The following is a 19,659-nucleotide window of genomic DNA, read 5'->3' on the forward strand; positions in this document are numbered from 1 at the left end:
AGTGCGGGGTCAAACTGCAGCAGGACCCCGACGCTCTGTTATCGAAGCTCAGGAAGAGGAGAAGAAGAAATATGCGCGCGGTGCGGCCTCCCGGAGAGATCAGAAGAAGAAGAAGAGCACGGTGAGTCACTGATCAAGCCCACGTTCGTCTGCAGGGTTGTGGGCAACGTCATTCCAGCGATGAAGAAAGAGCCGAAGGGTGTTTGAGGACTGCAGTGGGGGGAGGGGGGGTAAATGGGTGGGGGTGAGCTTGTTTCTCCCGTGGGTGTGTCCTGACCCCGGAGTGTGTGGGGGTGGGGGGGGTGTATTGTGGGGAGGGGTCTACCTGTCCTTCAGCTCCTGGGTGACGCGTTTGGTGATTCTGCCGCAGAGCAGCCCGCCCATGAAGAGCAGCGCCACGCCTGCACCAATCACAGTCAGGATGTAGTTCTTGGACGGTGATGTCATCACCTGCATGGCGAGGTCTGAGAAGCCGTCGGCCGGAGCCACCTGACAGGAAGTGAGGAGAGGAGAGGACAGCAGCGTTCACGTCAGTCTATTAATTCATGCAGCTCGGTCAATTAACTCCACAATAAAAGTCCCTTTTCAACAGATTTGATACAGCTCGTTAAGTCAATTTCAAATTAAAAGCTCATTTATAAAATTGTGTTATGCAGTTCAGTTCTCAATTTCAAGATAAAAGACCCTTTGAACAGATGTAATGACCTCATTCAATCAATAAAAAAAATAAAAATACACTTCAAATTAGATTTAGCGGAGCTCAACAGCTCAGTTTAAAAAAAAAAAAAAGCTCCCTCCAAAAACATTAAAGCCTCTTAACAGATGTTTCATTGCTCCTTAAAGCAATTTCAAAATAAAATCAACCTTTAAAGTCAATTTTATGCATCTTATTCAATTCATTACAAAATAAATGATCGCTTTATTCAATCAATCAATTTCAAAAGTTTATGCAGCTTGTTCACTCAATTTCAATTAAATGGCAACTTGAAACTGATTTAATAGAAGCTCATTAGATAAATTTTGTAAATTGTTAAACATAAAAACTGATTTTAAACTGGATTTCAGCTAATTTATTAAATTAATAAAAAGGATGCACATGTTTTCATGACAACACTATCAAGAAAAAACTGAAGCAGCTTTTGCAAAGTTTGATTTTAGGTCTATGATTTGTTGAGAAATAACCCTTTCTATTTTATTGCGGACTATTTTTTCCTCCCGTTACATTTTTTCATGTTTTGTTCCAAACCTCTGGAAGGTTGAAGCTAACACAAAGAACTCTTATTGTAGTGCCATTTTAAAAACACATTATAAACCAGTGGCTTCAACTTAATGTGGTCATATTATGCTTTTTGGCTTTCCCCCCCCCTTTCCTTTATTGTGTTATATATCTTTTTTTGTGCATGTTATAGGGTTACAAAGTGAAAAAGCCCAAAGTCCCTTACCTAGGTACTGTCAGGGCACGCCCTCATACTCTGCTTCTGACTGGCTAGTAGTCCTTACCTAGGTACTGTCAGGGCACGCCCTCATACTCTGCTTCTGACTGGCTAGTAGTCCTTACCTAGGTACTGTCAGGGCACGCCCTCATACTCTGCTTCTGACTGGCTAGTAGTCCTTACCTAGGTACTGTCAGGGCACTCATACTCTGCTTCTGACTGGCTAGTAGTCCTTACCTAGGTACTGTCAGGGGCCCCCTCATACTCTGCTTCTGACTGGCTAGTAGTCCTTACCTAGGTACTGTCAGGGCACGCCCTCATACTCTGCTTCTGACTGGCTAGTAGTCCTTACCTAGGTACTGCACATGTGCGACTCCCAACAAAGATGGAACAGAAGTGAGATGTCTCACTCTGTAGCTAAAACAGAGAGCTCAACACACAGGGTGAAAAGAGGAGCTGCAGCAATGTGCAGTACAACAAAAATATGGTGTTTGTTGAAAATGAAACCATGTAAACCTATTCTGGTACAATATTTAAGTGACGTTTTCAAAAGTGTAATAATATCTTTCATATTTTTATTTATTTTTTTTTTTTTGAAAACACATACCTCTACATGCAGTACTCCAACAGAGACAATATCATTTTTGTTTGGGTGTTGTTGTACACAGTGTTTGAGTCTGGAATAAAAGATTTCATATCCAGTACCAGAAATTGTCAATTAAAAAAAAAAAGACTGCAGAGATTAAAGTGCGTGTTTGCGTTGGCTCCGCGCTGTGGAGAACTCAGGGTGTCCCCAGCTGTGTTTTCACAGTGTTCAGAGGCGTTCACTGACAGGGGGGAAGAAGCTGTACTGTACCTTGGCAGCGTAGCTCCACATGTCGATGCGATCCTGAAGTCTCTTCTTGCACTCGGGCTGCAGGCGAACCCGTTTGTCCTGCAGCGCCTCAATCAGGCAGGACATCTCTGGGGACAACAACAGGACACAAACTCGTCAGGTTACGTTGGCTTGTGGCTGCTTTGTTTACGGTCAGTCGTCTTTTTATATAGTTTCGAATACATCTTAGTTTTAAACAATGATGCTGAACAAACCGATAAACTGACATTCAAAATATTGTTTATAGACTTTTTATTTTTTCTTAAAGATAATTTTTTGGGGCTTTTCACATCCGTTTTATATCATATTAAACTGAATGTTCAGCTTGGACTTGGAGAAACAGTGTGGACATTTTTCACTATTTGCTGACATTTTACAGACTTAGATTAATCGTTAAAATAATCAGCAGATTAAACAATAATGAAAATATTCGCTAGTTGCAGCCCTACTCCTAAAACAGAAATGTGAACACCCTTTGCTCAGTTTTCTAGGGCTGCTCCCTCTTAGTCGATTAGTCGACTAATCGGTGGTTTTGGTCTTAGTCAACTTAGATCTCTTTAGTCCATTAGTCATTTTTGATGCTGTTTTCATGCTGAATGACTTATTTCCAAGAAACATACGAGCACATCTCTGGTAAACACAAGAATTAAAGTGGTGATTTTTGCACGACTCTTTGCGGAGAAACTCAGATTTACAGATCTGTCGATTAAATCGACTAATCGATTAGTCGATAAAACTGAATGAGTGTTAGTCGACGAAGAATTTCTTCAATCGAGCACAGCCCTAGTCATGTCTGTACTTTGCTGAGTGCTGTAACGAACGTCTTGCTTGCGCGAGTAAAAATGAACGTTGAGAAGAACTTTAGCGTTTCTGTCTATTCTTCGATACATAATTATCGTAACAATAACGTTACGTGTTTTGTGGAATAGAGCTAAGCTAGGGTGCTAGCGAGCAAGGTGACGTATATTGTGCCAGACGAGAGATTTAGTTCAAGGAGCAGTTGGTGAAGTGGCACTAAGACAAACTGAGACTTCTTTCACTTGCTAAATTATCTTTCAAACTGACCAACACCACATGTGTAATTCAGGGCTTAATTCAAAACGGGATCAAATAATAATTTGCCTCTCCCCGTTCAGTATTGTACATATTTTTTCCTGATTAAGGTCCCGTGAGGGTCCACTGGAAGAAGGAGAGGGACTTCGCCTGTCCATAAAGAGAGTCTTAAGCAGCAGCCGAGCACGTTGGGAAACCCGAGTCAGGTCCACGCCACTTTTGCGCGAGATGGCCTGTTTGAAGCACTCGGGGTCAACGTTGCCTCGGGGCCGCAGCGCTCTCTCCAGGCTCACCAGCGCGTTCTGGTGGCAGTCCCTGTTTTCTATTCTTCATCCATTAGGGTTTCAGTTCCCTCTCTAATAACAAGCCGATAAATGACTGATGTCTGATTCTCTGCGTGTTCATTTCACGTGTTTAAGAAAGGTTTCATTTGTGATGCGAGGTGCGTTTGCGTGCGGACTCACGGCGCCCTCTGCCGGGTGGGATGGCGGCACACTGATGCTTGATGTCCAGAGCGCAGGCGGTGTGGAGGACGGGGTCGACGAAGATGTCGGCTTTACTCTCCTTCAGCATGTTCAGCACCTCCTGCAGGAGGAAGAAGAAGAAGAGGAGGAGGAGGGGGAAAAGAAGAAGAAGGAAAAGCAGAGGGGGCAAAGTGAAAGAGGAGGAAAAGAGGAAGAGGGGTAGAGATGGGGGAGAAGGTGGATGTGGATGGAAAGAAGATAGCGAGGAGCAAAAAAGAGAAAAAACATTGGAAATAAGAGCAGGGAAAGAAAAACATGGAAGGAAGAAAGGATTATTAAAACAAGGGAAGGAAGAGGTGGAGGAAGGTGAAGAGAAAAGGACGCAGGAGGGAGAGGAGGATCAGAACAAAGAGGATGGGGGGGAGGGGAAACAAAGGATGAAATGAAAACACATGAGTTCCTTCATTCATACGCATTTTATCCAATACTTTTCGGCAAATTCCCTTGACTCTGTGTTCCTGAAAATGTCAGTCGACATTCTACAATAAGAATACTAGTCTGTGTTAAAGTTGACCCTCAGAGGTTTAACTATAAATGAATGATAATGTCTGTGGTTCGTAATATCGCTCCCCGAATACAACGTTGAGGTTAAGACGACGTGAAAATACATTTTATGTTGTGTTAAAACTAATTCCGTGACTTTTCCAAAAACTTTCTGGGTCTTTTTATGTTTCCAAAACCTTTCCAGGCCTGGAATTTGCATTTTTCAAATTACATAGCTTTCCCAGTTTTTTTTTCAAAACGTATGAACCCTGCTGTACAGATCACGGCGCTGTGATTTACGCTGCCCGCTTGGTGGTCAGTGAAGGCAGCAGCGGGTCAGTTTACCTTCTTACAGCCTTCCTGTTTGATCTTCAGCAGGTTCACCTTCAGACACTCCTCCACCTGGCCCGTCTGCTCCTGGGCTGCTGCTTCCTCCGGACACAGCCGGGAGATCTGGACACACACACACACACACACACACACACACACACACACACACACACACACACACACACACACACACACACACACACACACAAAGAGCACACGCACACACACACACACACACACACACACAGAGAAACCACACACACAAGACAAACGCAGACAACACACACACACACACACACACACACACAGACAAACGCGACGCCACACACACACACACACACACACAGAGACGACGCAGAGACACACACACACACACACACACACACACACACACACACACACACACACACACACACAGAGACAGACAGACAGACAGACACAGACACACAAACACACACACAGAAACGAGACACACCAAACAAGACAGACAGACAGACAGACACACACACAGACAGACACACACAGACACACACAAACAGAGACACACACACACACAAACGGACACACATACACAAACAGACACACACACATACAGACACATATACACACAAACAAACAGACACACACACAAACAGACAGACACACAGACAGACACAGATACACACAGACACACACAAACAGAGACACACACACACACACACACACACACACAAACAGACAGACAGACACACAGAGACACACACAGAGACACACACACACACACACACACACACACACACACACACACACACACACACACACACACACACACAGAGACACACACATACACACACACACACACAAACAAACACACGTTAACAGCTGTTTGCGCTGCCAGAGTTCCGCTGAGCAAGGCACCGAGCCCCTACTCCTACTATTGCTCCCTGTAGATCTGGGATATCATTTTTCACACTGAAAGATATTCATCCACTCAGCTCCGTTCCAGCAGTCAGGTTACATCTCGTGATAATTTGCTCATTAGTGGCATCAGCTGCAGCCATTTCCACCTGTCAGGTTCCATCAAGATCGGTGGGCGCGTTAATTCAACATCTTTTTGATGTCAAATTAAAATCTACCAGCAGCACCAACGGGGGGGAGGGGGGGGATTAGAGAGTGCGTTAAGGAACTGAACTTACCTTTTTTATTTTATTTTTTATATCAATACTGTTTGTATATTTGCTTTCATGATTTTGGGATTGCAGCTGGTTTGATCGGTGCGTTTAATGCCTTTAATTTCGGTTGGGACGCTGACAAAAAGTCATTTCATGTGTTGATATCTTCAGAGGAAAGACAATTCAAGATGTAAAAAGGAAGCTTACAAAATGTTTCTTTTGTGATGTGAGGTGCATTTGTGTGTGTGTGGACTCACGGCGCCCTCTGCTGGGTGTGTGTGTGTGTGTCTGTGTGTGTGTGTGTGTGTGTGTATTTGTCAGAAAGAAAGCAGAAATGTGCGGACCTCCTGTGTGCAGTGGATCTGCAGCTGGGGGTCCAGTCTGTAGTCCAGCGCTGACTCCTGCAGGATGACCTGGATCTGAGCCTCACAGTCCGGAGACAAACGCTGTCGCAACACAGAAAACACACGCGTGAATATTTTCATTAACTAAATAATAAATCACTGAATTTGACAAGATAATTACTTTGCGTGGCGGCTGCGTGGATTTACTGTCTTTTACACACCAGAAACGTGTCTGACACGGCGCTGCTGCTGCTGCTAGCCTTTTCTGTACACAATGTATGTTTCCCATTGATAAAATGAAATAATAGCGTGTTCAACTCTATTTGGTCAATATTTTTGTGTTTGTTCATTTGTTTGCACATATTTCGACATATATATTTTTATATTTCAATTCCCTCTCCTGAGATAATAAAGTCCATGTCATTGTTTTATCAGAATCCAATTAAAATACAATTTTAAAAAAGGAGTTCAACAGATTTTGCTAAAATGTTAAAAGCATAGCATCCCTCTTATTTATTTTTTTAAATGACATTTTTATATCTGCATTTATGTCTAAACCTAGAAACTTTCAAACATCAAAATGTCATTTATTAAATGTGTTCGTGTCAAAACGACATATTAGCATCTTTTCTAATTCTATTTTGCCTGGAAATGCTTCCAACACGCTTGCGTGTCGCGTGAAAAATAGGCGTCGGTCCTACTCACGTTTTCACGTGCATGCCTGTCACGCAGGCAGCGTGCAAACCTGTTAACATGAGAGCCAAAATATAAAAATGGACACGCCACGCAGCGCACACGCTCACGCCACACAGGCAGTGTGCAGGAGCCCTAATTGTCTTTAGGAGTTCTTGGTATTTGATGCATCGAATGGTTCATGATTTAATATTCTGTATATACACTTTTCTGTCGGTTCTTCGTCAACTTAAGCACTGCAACCTAACTAAAAAAGGTAGTTAAAAAGAAACCCATATTTCTGATATAGACATTTAGACAACGGGTCAAATTTGACCCGAAGACATCACAAGGGTTAAGTCTAGTGCTAACGTACAACACTAATATAACATTACCGTCGCCAAAATACCCCCCGCAAATCAAACCCCCTACTCCACCGTTAACTGCCAAGCCACTAAACCTGTATGGAAATGAACACCTCTGCTGAAATGTTAAGTTCGTTAACGATCACACGACACGAGACAACGCAGTCTCTCACCAGTCTACTCTGATTGGTCAGCTGGCCCTCTCTGTTGTGACCGGTCAACCAAATTTAAACAAGCCAGTGGGCCGCACCAATGGACAAAAAAGGGATGAAACAACTGGGCTGGCGATCTCAATCAATGACATCACTAATTGAGGAATTTCAAACAGGAATGTGGGCGAGGCATTTTCAGGCAGTTGGGAAAAAGTGCCGTCTGTGGGAGAGAAAGCTCCCTTTGGAGTGAAATGTGTTTTTTTTTTTGTACTTTATACATCTGTAACATACACAAAAACTATGTAACAGACAAAAACATGGGGGAAATCCCAAAGAGCATTATAGGGGCTCTTTAAGAAAGAGAAGACGATCAAAGTGTCTGACCTGGTCGGCGTATTTGAGTTTGAGGCAGGAGATGACCTGACCCTCCAGCTCGCTGTCGGCTGTCGCCTTGTTCAGGATGGGCTGGCAGAACTTTGGGATGTCTGCTTTACAGGCCTTCCTCAGCACCGGGTTCAGCCTGTAGTCTACACACACACACACACACACACACACACACACACACACACACACACACACACACACACACACACACACACACACACACACACACACACACACACACACACACACACACACACACACACACACACACACACACACACACACACACACACACACACACACACACTTTCAGAAGTTGTACTAGGTGGCAGTAAATTAAGCTGAGAGTTTGTGTGTGTGTGTGTGTGTGTGTACCGGTGTTCTGGGTGATCTGTCTCTTGGTGATCATCTGCTTGCATTTCGGATCCATCAGCTCGCTGTTCTTGTTCTGTTTCAGACACTGAAGAACGTTCTTTCCCTCCGACTCCGTACAGAACCGCTGAAAAACACACATTCACACGAAACTCCGTTACAAAACAGGAGCAAAACACAATATACTAATCCAATATTTTCCGTGATTAAAGCTCACAGATCGGGTTGTTTTCTGCATCTTTTACATTGCTGTAAAAACTCAAAATATGTCAGAATTACTATGACTCAAATCAGAACACTGCGGATGTGACGACACATTACAGTCAGGCTCAAACACTCTGAGCATGTTGCGTTTAAATCGGGGTGTAACCGCACACAGAAGCGACCGTTTTCTGACATTTTATAGGCCAAACAACTAATCGATCAATGGAGAAAATAATCCACAGATTAATGTTGCTAACGGCACACAGCTACAAACTCACTCTCGTGAACTTTGGTTCCACATTTCGTGCATTCTGCACGCGCTGGACTGTGGCGGTTCGGCATGAATAAAGGAACCGTGTTACAGCCCTATATTTGAATCCTGGTTTCCATGGCATCATGAGAAAACATGCTCTAGATCAAATTATATCTTCCTGTAACGATAGCTGTCAATCAAGGTAGGCTAAAGAGCTCTGTGTGGGTGAGATCGCCTTGAAGGTGACCAATCATAGAAGGAGCAGTGCCTCCCTTGGTTTTCGCCCCCCAAAATGTCAAAAGTCAGAGACCCGTGGGCCCGTGGTGGCTGCTCTGTGTGCGTGATGCTTAGTTTTATACGCGAGGGTTGCCTTTCTCTGCCTCTCCCTGTGTTTATGTTCCATGCTCGCAGCTGTTCGATTGTTCAATTGGTGCGAGAAGAGTAATACGTGCCCGTGCAAAATAATATAAATTTGTGTGGAGCATGTTTTATCACACTCGCAAGATGTCGCATACACCACACGCCGTAGGTTCCCCCCCCCCGACCTACCCTGATCATGTGCTTGCAGACTCTCATCAGCTGGTAGTCCAGTTCAGGATCAACCATCTCGTTCTCCTGCAGCTTGAAGATCCTCTGGTGGCAACGCTGAGTCAGCTGACGCTTGTTCTCCTTCAGACACTCGATAACCTACAGAGAGACAGACAGAGACAGAGAGACACAGAGACAGACAGATAGACACAGATACAGAGACAGAGAGACACAGAGACAGACAGATAGACACAGAGAGAGAAAGAGAGAGAGAGACAGACAGAGAGAGAGAGACACACACACAGACAGAGAGAGACACAGAGACAAAGAGAGAGACAGATACAGAGAGAGACACAGAGACAAAGACAATGAGAGAGAGACAGAGAGAGACAGATCAAAGAGAGACCGAGCGAGACACCGATCAGAGAGAGACACAGATCAGAGAGAGAGACAGATCAGAGAGAGAGACAGATCAGAGACACAGATCAGAGAGAGAGACAGATCAGAGAGAGACACAGATCAGAGAGAGAGACAGATCAGAGAGAGACACAGAGATCAGAGAGAGACAGAGAGAGAGATCAGAGAGAGAGAGAGATCAGAGAGAGACACAGAGATCAGAGAGAGACAGAGACAGAGATCAGAGAGAGAGACAGATCAGAGAGAGACACAGATCAGAGAGAGACAGAGATCAGAGAGAGAGACAGATCAGAGAGAGACACAGAGATCAGAGAGAGACAGAGAGAGAGATCAGAGAGAGAGAGAGATCAGAGAGAGACAGAGATCAGAGAGAGAGACAGATCAGAGAGAGACACAGAGATCAGAGAGAGACAGAGAGAGAGATCAGAGAGAGACAGAGATCAGAGAGAGACACAGAGATCAGAGAGAGACAGAGATCAGAGAGAGATTGTTTGATGCATCATATCTGGACAGAGATCATAACTGCAACTGGTTTTAAAAACTTTTACGTTTTAAATTTTCTTTTTTGTTTCAAATAAACGTTTTTACTGTGAATGAACCACATCATTGTTTGCTTTAACTGTCAGCTTCTAACCATCTAGGGTGCTGCCTCAGGCTGCTCTACCGTTCCTCTTTATGCATGGACTGTATGTGGCTGCTGGTCCAAGTTTGCTTTACTGTTCGGGTTTATGAATCGGTGTCTGTCTGTCTGTCTGTCTGTCTGTCTGTCTGTCTGTCTGTCTATTTTATAGTGTTTAACCATGTGTTTCATTTCTAAAAGCCTAACCAGGGACTGCAAATTAGCCTACGGCTAGAAGTCCCCCCCCCCCCATACGTTGCATCGGTTGCACTTTAGATGCAACAATGCCTAGATGTATTGTCCCTGACAAATGAACGGATCAAATAAATAAAATAAAAAAATCCTGCACGCCTGTACTCACTTTATTAACCACTTTTCAGTCCCCAGACCTACATCTGGAATTCTACCTGCTAAAATGGGCACCAAATGCTGCGAGTCAGCTGACAACACAACTGGACATTACAACGACAACAACAACTCTGTGTGGCGGCTGACCTGTGCGTTGCCGAAGGCCACGTTCTGACACAGCCGGTTGATGTCCTGTTTACACGAGTCGTACAGCTCCGGCTCCAGGCGGATGTCCTCCGACTGCAGAGAGATTCGGGGCGAGGGTTTAGGGGGGTTTACAGAGAAACACAAGACACAAAGAAAACACAGATACTTTGAATCCGTGCAGGAAGAGGAAAAGGAAACTCTGACGCGGCTCAAGGAAACATCTCAAGAGAGATGAGACCATCGCAGAAGAGAAGAGCAGAAACTTTTAAACGAGACCTGTTTGCTGTTGGTCTGCTGAGGTTTTACAAATGTTTGAAAAGGCAATTTGTCTGCTTTACAAGATGCTAGGGCTGCTCGATTATGGGAAAAAAATATATAATCATGATTATTTTGGTCAATAATGAAATCGCGATAATTTAAACACAATTACTCGTTGACTTCTGGAAAGATGTTGCAGTTATTGAACTTAAAAAAACAGTGGAAAAGTTACATAAATCAACAGTAAAAAAAATAAAAGACACAACTGTGAAATTTGCCTTGATACTTTTCCTATTTAAACTTTTTAAATTCAGAACACGAGAAAATAAGAGTTTACTTATAACTAATAATTGTTTTTCTCGATTATTCTGTTTTTGCAATCATTTGGAGCCGAAATCATAATCACGATTAACTTTCGATTAATTGCACAGCCCTACAAGATGCTGGACATCAATCCGACTAAACTTCTGCGCCGATTTCTCTCGTTGTTCTTGGAAACCCGACACGCACTCACACAGATCATGTCTGACCGATAGATAGACCGCTGACTGACTGCTGTGTGTGGGTGAACCCTGTTGTCAGTGAACGTACCATCTCCACCTCCTCCACCCGAAGCTGTTTACGACATTTGATGGACACTCGCTGCTCCTTGGCGTCCTGCAGGGTGTCGTTTCTCACCGTGGTGCTGAGGCAGATCACAACGTCCACCCTGAACGACAGGAAGACGAGAGGTTACACACACACACACACTCTGTGACAGTCTCACATCTACTTTATACAAAACGTCATGAACGCCTCACTGAAAATGGGAGAGTCCGTTTGTTGCTGGACTACTGGGTGGGAAAAAAAAGTCTGTTGGCAGCTAACGTTATAATTCAGTTTCCAGTCTTCCTCTGAAAAACAGAGCTGAAAACCTCAGGGGGGGGAGTTTTAGGGAATGGAACTGACCTGCCATCATTTACAAAAAAAAACAAAAAAACACTTGGAATAAAGTTTTATTTTCCGCCTTTGTGCTCAGAATATTTTTCAATGTAATGCTTTTCCCAAAGGTCCGCCTACTTAGCGGTCAGAAAAAGGACTGAGGTGAAGCTGAAAACACTCTCAAAGCAAGTAGTTGTTTAATTTGGGTTGATGTGTTACAAAGGTGATAAAAAAATAAATAAAAAACATTATATATATATATATATATATATATATATATATATATATATATACACACACACACACACACATCTGTATTATCTGGTTAGATAATACTGCATTTATTAGCTCTGTACTTGTACTCTGTTTAAATATTGAATCTTGAATCTAGAAGTAATTGTTTTTTCCCCCGCTGCAGACATGAAGAAGGTCAGATTGATGCACATGTCTTACTTCTTCTTGATGTTGGGACAAAGTTTGAGAACGTCCTCCTTGCAGGCTGTCTTGAACTTGTAGGAGAAACGGAAATCTTTGATCTGAATCTGCAGACAGACAGAGAGACAGACAGAGAGACAGACAGAGAGACAGACAGAGAGCTTGTTAGTAATGCAGCCAGCTAATCAGGCTGCTGCATGCTGACATTTTTGATGCCAATACACAGACATGTCTCCAATAACTCAATGAGCTAAACCATTAAAAGGATAAACAAAAGGTATTGTGCATATTTTCTAATATTTCACTATTGGTTAAAAGAGACTCTAGAGAAATATCTGCCCATATGTATCATCATCCCTGTTGCACGTAGAGCTAATCAGCACTGTATTGTGTACGTGTTGCGCTAAGAAACATCCTGATAACACATTGTTCTCAGTGTGCTCACCAGCTGGAAGTGGGTCACTCCCACCGCACACTTCTCATTCATCTCCTTCTGGTGTTTGTTCTGAACCAAACACTCCATCAGATCACCGGTGTTGATCTGGTTATCAGCTACCTCCTGAGAGACAGACAGGGAGGGAGGAAGGGAGAAAGAGACAGGGAGAGAGAGAGTGAGAGAGACAGACAGAAAGAGAGGGAGAGAGCGTGAGAGAGATAGACAGAAAGAGAGGGAGAAAGGGAGAGAGAGAGAGAGAGAGAGAGAGAAAGAGAGGTAGGGAGAGAGAGATAATGAGAGAGGGGAAGAGAGAGAGATAATGTGAGAGAGAGGTAGGGAGAGACAGACAGAGAGAGAGAGAGAGAGAGAGAGAGAGAGAGAGAGAGAGAGAGATTGAATTGAGAGACAAGGTTGACATTTGGTTTGAAAATGTTCAACAACTAAATATAACCTCTCGTGTTATTAACATCGGTGATTGAAGTTATTGAGAGCGAATCATTCAACATTAGGAGGGGAAGACATGGATAAACGTGATATGTCATTTAATTTTTGCTGCGTGCTGTTGCTCTGCACCTTGAGAAACACTTTTTGTTGCTGCTCTCGCTGTCTTTATGCCGTCTTGTTGACTTCTGTCTGCAGATTGTAACCTGTACTAACGTCTTGCTATTTCCTGTTGCTTTGCTTTTCAAAAACACCTGGCCAAAGGACTAGGGTTGAAAACTATTCGGCTGGCTAACACATATAACATATATCTAGATCTATTGAGAAACCGTTTATGGATAAAATAACCAGGCACGAATGTCTGTATTGGTTAATCCATTTAATGAAATACCTGATAAGTCATATTTAGAGAAATATATTGCCATAAAGCAGTTCTACTCATTGATTTGCAACATAAAGGAGGAGCCACAGAGGAATAAACTAGACAGCAAAATCTCTCACAGCTGACACATTATCACCCGACACTATTCAACATGTATGTTTGTGTTCATGCTTGTGTGCGGCTTTAGGAAGGTTCACATTTTGTACGCTGCAAAACTGAAATGAATAAATTCAGAGAATGAATGACAGAGAAAATAATTAAAGTTTAGATAAGGCAGGAAGAAGAGCAGCAGCTCTTCAAAAACACAAACGCCCCCTCCAAAAGGGACTCGGTTTTATGGTTTGTGGGGCTGTAATAAAATTAAAAGACTTCTGGAAAGAGGTAGCACAAATTATAGTTCAAATAGTGTGTGTAAATTTGCCTCTCCATCCAAAATTATTCATCCTGGGGTTGTACCCAACTGATCCGAATTTAAAAATAAATAAAAAAAATAAATAAAAAAATGAGGTAAAAATACTTATTGACATGCGTTTTTCAAACAAGTTTTTTGCTACTTTAGTTTTTCAGGCTGTGTCTACATTTCTGTATATCTAGGTTAATATGAAACTCAATAAACATTGTTTAAAAAGAAAAAAAATTCTTAATTTTGTACATTCCGTATTATTATTATTATTATTATTATTATTATTATTATTATTATTGATTAGTTCATGTGAAATTGCTCCCTGCTTTCTTCTTTTTTTTCTGAAATATTTTCCACTCTTGGCCTTTTTAAATCAAAGCAGATATTTATTTTTGATGCAGTTGAGACAAAAAGTCTTCCACTAAATTCAAAACTGGATTTAAAAAGCATCATACGATTAGAAAGGGACGTTCTCGGTGTGTACAGTACTTACGTGGCAGTAGGTCTGGATGACGGGTTCACACGCTTGCATCAGCAGCGCCTCGATCTGAATATCCTGAGGAGAGAACAAACCGATGCTGTTAACACCAAAGATTCAGCCCGTTAAACTGCTCTGATCTATGGCTGCACGATATGAGGAAAATATCTAATTGCGGTTATGAGTGATATTGCGATATTTGAGGGGAATAAGCATTTTTGTATCATTAATCTCAAGTATTCAAAGTTTGAGTTTTTTGTGATTGTTGCGGGCAAAAATCCTTGGTTATGCGGCACGTTTTCTTAAAAAAATGGATATTTATGCAATTTTATGCGATGAAATTGCGGGAACTTGCAAAAACTGCAGTTTGATGAAAGAGAAAAAAAAAGTGATTTCCCCAACATCCTGCTTTTCGATGATTTTCACGTTGAGTAAAGTGAAGTAAACGCAACATTTTTCAACTTTCTGCTAAGATATATTATGTGACTTTTTTGCAATGACACTGCGGAGATTATGAAATCATGCGCGAAAATCGGCAATTTATGTGGCGAAAGTGCGCCATATTTTGAAAAAATGCAGCCCCCACATAAATATGCGGACTTTGACTGATTATGCATTGAATTATGCGATCACGTTTTTGTGGAGCGAATGTATAGTGTGAGTTTTTGTGAGGATCTGTACCAAACAAAGAGGTTTCCTTTAGTCTGTAGGATAGCATTTGTAGGCTGGGTTGCTCTGCAGCACCACAATACTTCAGAATGGTTTGACACATACGGTCCCCCCCCCCCCGTGATTTAGATATTGCCCTAGTCCATATTGCGATTTTTGATAAAATTGCGATGAATTGTACAGCCCTGCTCTTATCCCATCAGGACGGATCGGACTGTCACACACGCTAGATTCAGTCGTGGTTCCTGACCCTAAAACAACCAAGTGGTCCCAAGATTAATCGGCGATAAACTCGCACACTAAATTACGTATGTATTACGTACATATGTCTTTGACATTTTTTTCCTCAAATGAAATCCTTCAAACGCTTCACAACGTACGTTCACATTATGGACACAACCAGCTACGGATGGTTACAAAGAGACAATGATTGTTTTTGGGTCACAAGCCACAAAAGTTAGGAGCCACTGTGTTAAAGGACAATTGTGATTATTTTCTGCTTTTGGACAATTTTGACATTTTAAATAAAAAAATGGAGTCAGTTTCTCTGTAGAGAAACTTCCTCCTGGAGCTTACTTTGACCACATGAACTGCGCAGCAGAACAGAAAACTGGAAAAGGATGATATCGAATCACAAAATAACCAAAATGTGAATTACCTTTATACATGTATTCCTTTAGTTTATCTACATTTTAAAAACACCAAATTTGGAACCGACAGGGACACAATGCTAAATGTATCTGAATGGGAGCAATTGTATGCAGTCCACATTTATTTGTTTAGTTAAAAAAAGATATAATTTTGTTAACGGTCTGAAAAATATCTATATTTTTAAAATAAGTGAGAGATGGTCTAAACTCAGAGTTAAACTAGAGAAAACCCTTCACAGAAGGAACGCCAGGGCGTTCCAATGTATTTAAATTTTTTTTGTTAAAAATATATATTTTTTAACTAAAACGGGGGGTGTGTTGAACACCCTGTTGTACGTGCAAGGTTCTCGGTTTTATCAACTACTAATAATCGGTATCGGCCTTGAAAAAACAGTATCAGTCGATCCCTAAAACATTCCTCAAAGCCGTTCCACAGCGTTCTGAGGAAACATGTCATTCAACACCTTAACCATAGTTAAACGGTGCACACCGTTTGAGATTGAAAGTGCCCCTGGAGTGCCTACTTTATGCGTCCTTTGCTGCCAGTGACAGTGTTGCATTATGGGTAGCAGCAGCATGTGTAGTGGTTACCTCCGACTCCAGCTCCGTCAGGTTCCCCACCACGTCCCTGCAGTCGGACACCAGATCCTCCAGGTGGTCCTGCAGACACTCCAGCTCCTGTCCGGCCTCCGTCTTCTCGCTGCACCACTTCCCCAGATCGGTCATGCATCGTCTCTGGAGCTCGGGGTCCAGCTTCACGTCCAGCGCCCTCTGGTGGAGGATCCTCTGCACCTCCACCTTGCAGTCTCTCGAGAGCTGCAGCAGGGCCGCAACGGCGGGTTAGTAGAGACAAGAGACACAAACCCTCCAAGACGCCTTAAACTGATACTCCACTCTGGATAAGTAGGATTTTTTTTGAAAAGTTTAAAGTTCCTGGATGTGTAAGTACATTTATTAACCCTCTGAGGACGAAAGACGCAATGGCGCGTCCAAAACGATGTTTGACAAAACTCCTAATCAAAAAGAGATATTACAAAATTTCATTTGAGACATTTATTTACTATTTTGAATCACATATAACCTAAAACTTTGGTAAACTCATTTTAAGCACAAAAACAACTTATAAGTTTCAAAAAGCCAACATCAACGTTTCAACTTAAGCGCCAAATTATCTCTTTACACACTGCTCTAGAAAACAATTTGGGCGTCAACGTACGGAAAGCCGAGTTTGTTCTGAACATTTTTGATAAGAAACACACGGGGATCAGTTATGCGCAAATACCTTAAAAAGGTAAATTTTACAAGATACGTGACAATACCCTTGTGGGGGTTAAGATGAAAGACTGAGGCAACGGGCATCAACTACAGACTGAGAATGATTTGTCATAAATTCAACAGATAATGTCTGATTCAGGGGTGTCAAGATTCTCCAAATCAAAACTTTTGACTTTCGATTTTAAGGTCACGATCCAAGGCAATTTAAAAAAAAACAACTAACAAATAGTCAACAGTGATGGCAATGCCACAATAAGAGCCGCTAGATGGCAGAAGGGTACTTTACCCTTTACTCTGAGTTTCTCAGTTTACGAGGTGCAATTGAAGGCACAGCTACTTTAACGAGGTGCACATAAATGCCCCATGGAGTCCCATCAGAGCCGAGACGCTTTACCTTTATCGTTTGTTTCCATAACTCACTCATGGGGAAGGCCAAAATGTTGCTATACCGGTGACTCCAGGGGAGGAGGATTTTCCAGTTCTGTTGTCTCTCCGTCATCTCAGACTCTGGCGGTGGCCATGGAGTCCGGAAAAGAGCGGCTGCAGGCTACTGCTAAGCTAACATAATGCTGTGTCTTTAGCTGCATGCTACCAGCCGGTAAACCAGGCTGTGTCCGTTGTGTTTTTCCTACGGACGTGTGCAAGAAGGCAGGGTGGAGGATTTAAAACTAAAAAAAATACAGGGGGAAACGCCGATCCACTTTTCAATTTATTTTTTTCGATTTAAAAACGTGACAGCCCTAGTCTGATTACAGTAGCCTCTTTCCGACCAAGTAGTTACAGGAACGTAGTTATAGGAAACGTCCACTTCTAAACAGTTCTGCTAACTACTCTCTTGCCTGCTTGTGTTGTGCACTTCAATTTGTACAGTACTTTTGGTTAACTTTGCTCGTTTTAAATGTGCTATATAAATAAACTTGACTACTCTCCCCCAAAACAGCTTTTGCCATTTACATTTACACTGGCCAAGTGGCCATAGGAACTGACCTTTTGTTATTATAATCACAGCCATCTAAACACCACTATGAAAAGGGAAAAGACCCTGCCCTGAAGTAAGAGCTGAAAGATTTACAGGAACTGTGGCCAGAGGAACTTAAAAATCTGCTAATTGGTCCAGTCAGAACTCAAGAAAAAAAAAAGGGTTCTAGGAACTGCAAAAATCCCTCCGGTCGGAAAGCTGCGATTATTTCTAGAGGAGCTTCAGAGCCTTGAGGAGAGTACAAGTATATGAGGACCAGTCACACCAGAAAGTTGCAAAGTATAAACTAATTTCACGGTTTTAAAAGCTGGTGTGACCGGGCCTTAACACAGAACATTTAACTATATTTTAAAGAAGATATGCGTGTTTGGAAGATACTGAACATAAGGTGGACTACAGATAAAGATTATGCAGCAGGAGAAGTTTCTACAGTCGTTTCCGAAACCGGCAGAAACTGGAATTAATTTCAACAGACATGAAATCAAGCCGATCGTTGTCGCTTTTCTCCATGACGGAGGAAAAATTCTACATTTTTGAGCCTTCAGGGGAGAGAGTTTGATACTAGTGAGTGGAGTATCGTTTTAAGGAGTGCTTACACATCTGATTTTAATCAAGAACTCAATTTGCTCCCGTTGATTAATCAGCACAACCCCGTTTTCCATAATTGGATAATTGCATCGATTCTTCACATCACAGTTTGGCAGCTCACTTCACTTTTCACACAATTACTCAGCTTCCACATGCACCGATATTAGATAAGAATTACAGTACAATCACTTCCCCTACAAAACCACCAGTCATCATCATGTGTGCAGTTTCCTGTGATTATCATCAGTTCAGACATACTCACAGTCAAACGCCGGCTTTCTGCTTCAGACTCGCCACTGACGAGCTAAGAGAATATTCTGAGGTCAGTGAGGAAGTTCACAGACTTACTGTAGATTTGACTTCTTCTGCATACTGACAATATAACTACAAATGTGTTTCCAATAGACAGTCAGTTTGAGCTTCAATTTCAGCCAACAGTCTGTGTGATGGAGGTTAACCGGCCCTTTTTTTTTTTTTTTGGTGCTCACAGACGGGCAGATTTTGAGACAAAGAGCCCTGTCTCCTCTCCCACAGCAAGACACACAGACTCTATGGTTGTTTTAGCCCCTCTTTGTTGTCGCTTTCTGTCTCTTCGTAGTCGGTACATTTCTCTTTGTGGTCATTTGCTGTTGTTTTGCCCCTTTTCATAGTTGTGAGTCACTTTGGGCCCTATCTTGCACCCATCTAAAGTCAGTGGTGCGTTATTCAGATGCTATATTAAGGACGCATGCTTTGCTGTAATGTAGAGTGCGCACACCGCGCACACACTTTGCTTCTCTCATCTACACGGACCCAGCAGTTCCCATTTTTGCACACCATACGTAATTACAAGGAAAAATATGACCTTGTTTTACACATTTCCATGAATCATGGAAGGACTTAAGGAGATGTGATGTTGAACTGCATGTGCCGATTCCACTTAACCCAAATGCCCCAGCAGCAGCACGGGAAAGGAGAGACAGGAGCGCTGCATCGTCTATAGTGAGGTAATCCCAGTCTAATGTTAGGCTAGCCTAGACTTTGACTTGTGTCTCTTGGTAGTCATTTTGTGTCTCTTGGTAGTCATTTTGTGTCTCTTTGTGGTCATTTTA

At 42.4% G+C, this 19,659-nt stretch overlaps 1 protein-coding gene across 1 annotated transcript in view; it reads right to left on the minus strand.

Annotated features, from left to right (window-relative positions):
• Window positions 1-317: 317 nt before the first annotated feature.
• Window positions 318-19,659, minus strand: part of LOC120564005 (Golgi apparatus protein 1-like) — a 54,192-nt gene continuing 34,850 nt past the window's right edge. Inside the window, exons 12-25 of the mRNA XM_039808575.1 lie at window positions 16,318-16,542; window positions 14,423-14,485; window positions 12,713-12,826; window positions 12,286-12,374; window positions 11,503-11,620; window positions 10,654-10,746; window positions 9,144-9,281; window positions 8,141-8,264; window positions 7,766-7,908; window positions 6,193-6,294; window positions 4,713-4,820; window positions 3,825-3,945; window positions 2,290-2,396; window positions 318-489 (exon numbers count right to left, since the gene is read on the minus strand). Of these exons, the coding sequence (XP_039664509.1) occupies window positions 322-489; window positions 2,290-2,396; window positions 3,825-3,945; window positions 4,713-4,820; window positions 6,193-6,294; window positions 7,766-7,908; window positions 8,141-8,264; window positions 9,144-9,281; window positions 10,654-10,746; window positions 11,503-11,620; window positions 12,286-12,374; window positions 12,713-12,826; window positions 14,423-14,485; window positions 16,318-16,542 (1,713 nt within the window). The 3' untranslated portion in view covers window positions 318-321. The remainder of the gene's footprint in view (window positions 490-2,289; window positions 2,397-3,824; window positions 3,946-4,712; window positions 4,821-6,192; window positions 6,295-7,765; window positions 7,909-8,140; window positions 8,265-9,143; window positions 9,282-10,653; window positions 10,747-11,502; window positions 11,621-12,285; window positions 12,375-12,712; window positions 12,827-14,422; window positions 14,486-16,317; window positions 16,543-19,659) is intronic.

Source organism: Perca fluviatilis, chromosome 8 (genome assembly GCF_010015445.1).
Source record: "Perca fluviatilis chromosome 8, GENO_Pfluv_1.0, whole genome shotgun sequence".
Lineage (NCBI taxonomy): Eukaryota > Metazoa > Chordata > Actinopteri > Perciformes > Percidae > Perca > Perca fluviatilis.